This window comes from Triticum urartu, chromosome 2A, assembly GCF_056163025.1.
Source record: "Triticum urartu cultivar PI428250 chromosome 2A, HENAU_Tu73, whole genome shotgun sequence".
Classification (NCBI taxonomy): domain Eukaryota; kingdom Viridiplantae; phylum Streptophyta; class Magnoliopsida; order Poales; family Poaceae; genus Triticum; species Triticum urartu.
This window is the reverse complement of record NC_141874.1, coordinates 577,424,181-577,432,915: the sequence shown is the minus strand read 5'-3', so window position 1 is coordinate 577,432,915 and position 8,735 is coordinate 577,424,181. Positions and strand designations below refer to the sequence as shown.

General features: G+C 49.6%; 1 protein-coding gene across 1 annotated transcript; it reads left to right on the top strand.

The window, feature by feature from the left end:
• On the top strand, positions 1-1,144 carry LOC147986003 (fasciclin-like arabinogalactan protein 1). Its single transcript, XM_087544407.1, has one exon. It carries the CDS (start codon positions 102-104, stop codon positions 906-908), a length of 807 nt encoding a protein of 268 aa, XP_087400533.1. The 5' UTR covers positions 1-101; the 3' UTR covers positions 909-1,144.
• The last annotated feature ends 7,591 nt before the right edge of the window (positions 1,145-8,735 follow it).

The window sequence follows — 8,735 nt, the reverse complement described above, 5'->3', positions numbered from 1 at the left end:
CACCCTATCACACTCGACACTCGTCAGTGGTCATAGTTCATCACTGCACAGCTCTCCCACTCGGCCACTCCACTGCCCTCACTCCCACGCCGACACTCGCCATGATGCGCCGCCTCCACCTCGCCGCCGCCGTCCTCGCCGTCTTCCTCCCCCTCGCCGTCTCCGCGGCCGGGGGCAAGGCAGCGGCAGCGGCAGCTAAGGCGCCCGTTGCCCCGCCGGCCCCGCCGAACATCACGGCGGCGATGGCCAAGGGCGGGTGCAAGGCGTTCGCGGCCCTGGTGGCGGCCTCGCCGGACGCGCACTCCACGTTCCAGTCGGCCGGGGACGGCGGCGTGACGGCCTTCTGCCCCAGCGACGACGCCGTGAGGTCCTTCATGCCCAGGTACAAGAACCTCAGCGCCGACGGCAAGGCGTCGCTGCTGCTGTTCCACGCCGTGCCCGTGTACTACGCGCCGCGGAGCCTCAAGTCCAACAACGGCGTCATGAACACGCTCGCCACCGACGGCTCCGCCAACAACTTCAACTTCACGGTGCAGAACGAGGGCGAGCAGGTGACCATCAAGACGGACGCCTCTGACCACGCCGCGCGGGTCAAGTCCACCGTCTACGACAAGGACCCCATCGCCATCTACGCCGTCGACACGGTGCTCGAGCCGGTGGAGCTCTTCGAGCCGGCGGACTCCCCGGCGCCGGCGCCGGCTCCCGCCCCTGTCGCGGACGCGCCCAAGGCCCCCAAGAAGCAGGCGCGCCACCGGCCTGTAGCGGACGCGCCCGGACCGGCCGCCGAGGACGCGTCGCCCGCCGACCAGAGGAAGAACTCTAAGAAGAGCGCGGCGTCCGCCGCCCCGTGTCTGCCATGGGCCGCAGTCCTGCCTGTCGCCGTGGCCGTGGCCGCCGCTCTGGCATAGCCGCTTAGTCCTTCTTCGCGGTGGACCTCTGTACGGGAGTTGGTGGTGTGTCGGTGGATTGCGCTGCGTGTGTCCTTTGTGTCTGTCGGTCAGTGCGTGTGCTCGTGCAGTGAAATTTCTATCTTTACTCTTTCTTGCCACATTAATGTTGTTTAGTATAAAAATTTGGTGTGATAAAGCAGTTTGAATTTGAGTTAGACCTAAATATTGGAAACCGATGGTTTTGCATGTGTCAACTGGATCTCAGTAACTTTTGGACTGTTCTTTTGAGAATCCTTCTGGAGTGTTTTTTTTAGCATTTTTGGAGTGTTTGGATAGATCATGCCGTTCTCTGAAGCCGGGCCAGCTTCGATGCAGCGTGCAGCAGCCGTAGCCTGCAGTGTTTTCTTCCGGCAGGTGTTTCCGCGGACCAGGGCGTGGGAAAAGTGCACGAACTGATTATTTTTTATGAAATAATTCTTGCATTACTCAATCAAATGTTACAATCACGCGTGACAATATCCAAAACACACTTTGACCATGCCCAAGCTATAAAACAATTCGCCCTTGTCTACCACAATTTGCCATTACAAGAGTTTTGACTATGAGAATTAGTCTTATAAAGGATGCTGGAGTACCCGCCTCGTGCGAGTCTTCACGGGCGAGAATGCCCTACACGACATATGTTTCGTGGTAGCATGCTGCCTCCGGGGGTGGACGGCGTACACCCGAGCGACTCGCCTCGGCGGTCCATGACAGGAGGACCACGGGCGAGCGGGGCCACCATCATGCCGCAGATTTGATCGCGCCCGCGTGCTGGCCCATGCGGGTGTTGGCTTTTGGGATTTACGGTAGGGTGCGTCGACTGCAAATTAAAATTTCCTACGCACAGAACAATCAAGAACATGCTACGGGAAAAGGATTACAGTTCGTTACCACTGGACGCGTAGTGCCGTGCAGCGGAAGAAGAGTTGGGACAGCGCGTCCGCGTGGATCGTCTCCTCCTCGTCCGATCTCCCTCGTACAACCGGTGGTCGGTTCCCACGTACAGGTTCGCCGGAGCGGCGCAAGTGCACCACCTCTAACGGTATCCGCGCGTGCAGGAGGAACGTCGTGCGACGGACTGCTAGATCCGATCACACAATCGACGGCGAGTGGAGGTGTCTATTCGCAACACATGCAAACCCTAGTGACAACGCCCAAGCGATCAACTTGGTGAGTGTGCGGCACCTCCACTATATATATAGGCGTCCGTCGCGGGCTCAACACTTGGGCCTCGCATGGACCCTAAAGCCCATAAGTCTACTCGGCCACAATCCGAATACAGTTCAGATCACATCCGACCAGTGTCCTCGGATCTGACCTCTTAGGTTCCTTCCCTTAAGCGCGTGACCCCTTAGGTTCTAGTCGGCTTGGTCGCAGTTCGGATCAACTCCGAACTGTACGGTTGGTAGCGGTCTCTAGCAAGGCATGCCAACACCAAGCAGACTATGAACCTGGTTAGCGAACCTGTACATCATACTTCCATTCCTTTTGCCACAGGATATATATTGTCGAGCTCAAGGCGAGTCTGTCATCCTTGTGCTAGCCCAACCTCTTTCTCGTTCCAGTGATGCCGACCACTATCCGGATTATCTCATAATCCTTGTCGCATGGCCATGCTTATCCTGATCGGATCACACGAGGGACCCAGAGTATATCTCTCCTGGTCGGAGGGGCAAATCCCATCTTGCTCGACCATGTCTCGCAGCATGGGTCTGGACAAGCCTGAAACCTACCTTTGTAACTACCCAGTCACGGAGTAGCGTTTGGTCGGCCCAAAGCAAGTCTGTCACCATCCCGAGTACATGCGTCAGCTCAGGTCTTAGGACATAGAACATATGTTGTACTAGAGACTCACAGATGACATATCACTGCGTCTCATAGTTGGGTCTGTCCGACTCGGACCTTATCTTGACTCGGATCCGACTACGTCGAATCCGACCAGATCCTTCCAAGTCCATATTATCCGGTTAGCATCCGATGCTCCATGGCTAGTGAGACCAAGCCATCGACCGTGTCATATGCTAGTCCAGTTGGCTGCGCGTCCACATAGCCCTTTCGACTAGGGACCTTTTAGGACAGTCATCATACAATGCATAGTCCCACAAACAAGTCACGTACTTGCTGATACACATCATTGACAATGTTCAAGGACTATCTTTATTCATAAACACATAGGAAATACCATTATACATGATTGCCTCTAAGGCATATCTCCAACAGCGGGACGGGGAGGTCAGACCCGTGTTAGGGCATTTCCTGCCTCAGTGTGTTTTGGTGATGATGACAACTTACATTGCGGACTAATCGTGTGCCAAGTTACTCAGGTGCACTTTGTTTGGTGCAAGACGGTCTGGCATTCCCTCTAGACGGAAAAGATCGAAGACGGTGTTTTCGACGTGTTTTATTTCTTTAGTCGTAGGAAACCCGTACTATTAAGAGGGAATCCGCATCGGAAGGTACTGGGTGAATCAATGCACGTACACATTCCTTTGCACCACTATACATCCTTCCGTTTAAGGAGAGAGGCCCCCAATGTCTTTCCGTGAGAGTGGTTTTTATTGCCCAGCGGTTGTACCGCATGTCTAAGCGTTTGTACCGCTTGACTGGTTGTTCCAGCACAACCACCGCCCCTATGGGTGACATCCTAGGGTTTGTCTCCTCCAGGAGATTGTCAAGCGGTTGTACCGCCAGGTGCTTGGCTGTTCCCTATATCTGGCGCTTGGCTGTTGTTCCTGTTGGGGAACGTAGCATAAATTCAAAATTTTCCTACGTGTCACCAAGATCTATCTATGGAGAAACCAGCAACGAGGGGAAGGAGAGTGCATCTACATACCCTTGTAGATCGCTAAGCGGAAGCGTTCAAGAGAACGGGGTTGAAGGAGTCGTACTCGTCGTGATCCAAATCACCGGAGATCCTAGTGCCGAACGGACGGCACCTTCGCGTTCAACACACGTACAGCCCGGTGACGTCTCCCATGCCTTGATCCAGCAAGGAGAGAGGGGGAGGTTGAGGAAGACTCCATCCAGCAGCAGCACAACGGCGTGGTGGTGGTGGAGGAGCGTGGTACTCCAGCAGGGCTTCGCCAAGCACCGCAAGAGACGAGGAGGGAGAGGGGTAGGGCTGCGCCAAGAAGGAGAAGAACTCGTGTGTCTTGCAGCCTCCAATACCTCAAGTATATATAGGGGAAGGGGAGGGGCTGCGCCCCCACCTAGGGTTCCCTCCCTACGGGTGGCGGCAGCCCCCAAATCCCATCTGGGTGGCAGCCACAAGGGGGAGAGGGGGAGGCGCACCTGGGGTGGGCCTTAGGGCCCATCTGCCCTAGGGTTTGCCCCCCTTCCCTCTTGGAGGCGCCTTGGGCCTTGGTGGGGGGCGCACCAGCCCACCTGGGGCTGGTCCCCTCCCACACTTGGCCCATGCAGCCCTCCGGGGCTGGTGGCCCCACTTGGTGGACCCCCGGGACCCTCCCGGTGGTCCCGGTACGTTACCGATAAACCCCGAAACTTTTCCGGCGACCAAAACAGGACTTCGCATATATAAATCTTTACCTCCGGACCATTCCGGAACTCCTTGTGACGTCCGGGATCTCATCCGGGACTCCGAACAACATTCGGTAACCATGTATATCTATTCCTTATAACCCTAGCGTCATCGAACCTTAAGTGTGTAGACCCTACGGGTTCGGGAACCATGCAGACATGACCGAGACGTTCTCCGGTTAATAACTAACAGCGGGATCTGGATACCCATGTTGGTTCCTACATGTTCCACGATGATCTCATCGGATGAACCATGATGTCGAGGATTCGATCAATCCCGTATACAATTCCCTTTGTCTAGCGGTATTGTACTTGCCCGAGATTCGACCATCGATATCTCGATACCTTGTTCAATCTCGTTACCGGCAAGTCTCTTTTACTCGTTCCATAACACATCATCCCGTGATCAACTCCTTGATCACATTGTGCACATTATGATGATGTCCTACCGAGTGGGCCCAGAGATACCTCTCCGTCACACAGAGTGACAAATCCCAGTCTCGATTCGTGCCAACCCAACAGACACTTTCGGAGATACCCGTAGTGCACCTTTATAGCCACCCAGTTATATTGTGACGTTTGGTACACCCAAAGTATTCCTACGGTATCCGGGAGTTGCACAATCTCATGGTCTAAGGAAATGATACTTGACATTTAGAAAAGCTTTAGCATACGAACTACACGATCTTTGTGCTAGGCTTAGGATTGGGTCTTGTCCATCACATCATTCTCCTAATGATGTGATCCCGTTATCAACGACATCCAATGTCCATGGTCAGGAAACCGCAACCATCTATTGATCAACGAGATAGTCAACTAGAGGCTTACTAGGGACATGGTGTTGTCTATGTATCCACACATGTATCTGAGTTTCCTATCAATACAATTCTAGCATGGATAATAAACGATTATCATGAACAAGGAAATATAATAATAACCAATTTATTATTGCCTCTAGGGCATATTTCCAACAGTTCCGACCCAGCACCGCTCAACTACCAAATTCCGTTCTGCAGTGGAGCAGTTGTTGCGCGGTGGTGGCCTGGTAGTTCCCGAACAGTTTTTATGAACCAGTACAACTAGTGTCCAGTGGCGGTTGTACCACCCTAGACTTAGCCACCCCATAAACCATGGTCAGGAGGTTGCACCGCCCCAACCACCGTTGTGGAGGTGATGCCCTTCGGCGATGAGGCGGTTATTGGGCAGTAGTGGACCGGTTGTTCCCGGGTGACTCCGAACAGCCGGTACTACCGGTGCGACCAGCGGTTGTTTCGCTTGGCACATTTCTGCAGTGTACCCCATGATTCCCGATTGTACCGATGACTTAGGCGGTTGTACCGCTGCAGTATAAAAATTGTTGCAATGGTTCGATTTGGGGGAACCTATATAAGGGGGTGTTTCTCCCCCCTTCCTTTTTACCTCTTGTCTCTCTCTCCTCCATTGATGCCCTTCAAGCTTTCTTGCCCGGTCTCTCTCTAGCCACTCAAACTTGTTGATTTGCTAGGGATTGAAGAATAAGACCTCAAGATAGCAAATAATACGGTGGGTGAACAAATTACTGTCGAGCAATTGATAGAAAAGCGCAAAGTTATGATGATATCTAAGGCAATGATTATGAAATATAGGCATCACATCCGTGTCAAGTAGACCAAAATGATTCTGCATCTACTACTATTACTCCACACATCGACCTACTCCTGCCTGCATCTAGAGTATTAAGTTCATGAAGAACAGAGTAAGGCATTAAGTAAGATGATATGATGTAGAGGAATAAACTCAAGCAATATGATGTAAACTGATACGTCTCCGTCATATCTACTTTTCCAAACACTTTTGCCCTTGTTTTGGACTCTAACTTGCATGATTTGAATGGAACTAACCCGGACTAATGCTGTTTCCAGCAGAATTGCCATGGTGTTATTTTTGTGCAGAAATAAAAGTTCTCGGAATGACCTGAAAATCAACGGAGATTATTTTTGAAATATATAAAAAATACAGGAAGAAGAATCCATGTCAGGGGCCCCACACCCTGTCCATGAGGGTGGGGGCCCGCCTACCCCCCTAGGCACGCCCCTGCCTCGTGGGCCCCCTGACGCTCCACCGACCTCAACTCCAACTCTATATATTCATGTTCGGGGATAAAATAATCAGAGAAAAGGATTCATCGCGTTTTACGATACAGAGCCGCCGCCAAGCCCTAATCTCTCTCGGGAGGGCCGATCTGGAGTCCATTTGGGGCTCCGGAGAGGGAAATCCGTCGCCATCGTCATCATCAACCTTCCTCCATCACCAATTTCATGATGCTCACCACCGTGCGTGAGTAATTCCATCGTAGGCTTGCTGGACGGTGATGGGTTGGATGAGATTTATCATGTAATCGAGTTAGTTTTGTTAGAGTTTGATCCCTAGTATCCATTATGTTTTGAGATTGATTTTTCTATGACTTTGCTATACTTAATGCTTGTCACTAGGGCCCGAGTGCCATGATTTGAGATCTAAACCTATTATGTTTTCATGAATATATGTGAGTTCTTGATCCTATCTTGGAAGTATCTAGTCACCTACTATGTGTTATGATCCGGCAACCCTGAAGTGACAATAGTTGGGACCACTCCCGATGATGACCGTAGTTTGAGGAGTTCATGTATTCACTATGTGTTAATGCTTTGGTCCAGTACTCTATTAAAAGGAGGCCTTAATATCCCTTAGTTTCCAATAGGACCCCGCTGCCACGGGAGGGTAGGACAAAAGATGTCATGCAAGTTCTTTTCCATAAGCACGTATGACTATATTCGGAATACATGCCTACATTACATTGATGAATTGGAGCTAGTTCTGTGTCACCCTATGTCATAACTGTCGCATGATCGATCGCATCCGACATAATTCTCCATCACCGATCCAATGCCTACGAGCTTTTCATATATTGTTCTTCGCTTATTTACTTTTCCGTTGCTACTGTTACAATCACTATAAAACCAAAAATATTACTTTTGCTACTGTTACCACTACTATCATATTACTTTGCTACTAAATACTTTGATGCAGATATTAAGTTTCCAGGTGTGGTTGAATTGACAACTCAGCTGCTAATACTTGAGAATATTCTTTGGCTCCCCTTGTGTCGAATCAATAAATTTGGGTTGAATACTCTACCCTCGAAAACTGTTGTGATCCCCTATACTTATGGGTTATCAAGACCATTTTCTGGCGGCGTTGCCGGGGAGCATAGCTCTATTCTTTGAGTCACTTGGGATTTATATCTGCTGGTCACTATGAGGAACTTGAAAGACGAAAGAACTAAGATTTTTCCCTCAACTATGAGGGGAGGTAAGGAACTGCCACCTAGCTCTGCACTTGATTCACCTTCTGTTTTGAGTAAACTTGCGACACCTACACATGCTATTGATTCTTATAGGTTGCATATTATTGATGTTGCCACTTCTGTTATGCATGATACTTATGATGAAACTACTTCTATGCTTGATACTACTGTGCCACTTGGTGAATTTCTTGATGAACAACTTGCTAGGGCTAGAGAGAATGAAATTATTGAAATTTATAATATTGATGAAAGTGATGATGAAGATTCTCCCCCTAGATATGAATTGCCTGTTGTGCCTGAGGGTTATGTTATGGATGAAGAAACTGCTAGAGACTTTCTTGCCTGCAATGATAGAAGTGATCTTAAGAAACTATTAGTTAAGCTGAAAGAAAAATCTCTGAATGCTAGAATGAAATATGATCCTGCTTATGCTACTTCACCTATCTTTATTACTGATAAGGATTATGATTTCTCAGTTGATCCTGATATAATTACTTTGGTTGAATCTGATCCTTTCTAGGGCTATGAATCTGAAACTGTTGTGTCACATCTTACTAAATTAAATGATATAGCTACCTCGTTCACTAATGATGAGAAAAATCGCTACTATTATATCCTTAAATTATTTCCGTTCTCATTAAAGGGTGATGCTAAGATATGGTTTAATTCTCTTGATCCTAGTTGTGTGCGTAGTCCCCAGGATATGATTTACTACTTCTCTGCTAAATATTTCTCAGCTCATAAGAAACAAGCTGCTTTAAGGGAAATATATTATTTTGTGCAAATTGAAGAAGAGAGTCTCCCACAAGCTTGGGGGGGGGGGGGCTTCTCCAATTACTTAATGCTTTGCCTAATCATCCTCTCAAGAAAAATAAAATACTTGATATCTTTTATAATGGACTAACTGATGCTTCCAGAGACCACCTGGATAGTTGTGTTGG

What these genes read in the sequence shown, in the direction of transcription:
- LOC147986003 (XM_087544407.1), top strand. Translation starts at nt 102, where the DNA reads ATGATGCGCCGCCTCCACCTCGCCGCCGCCGTCCTCGCCGTCTTCCTC.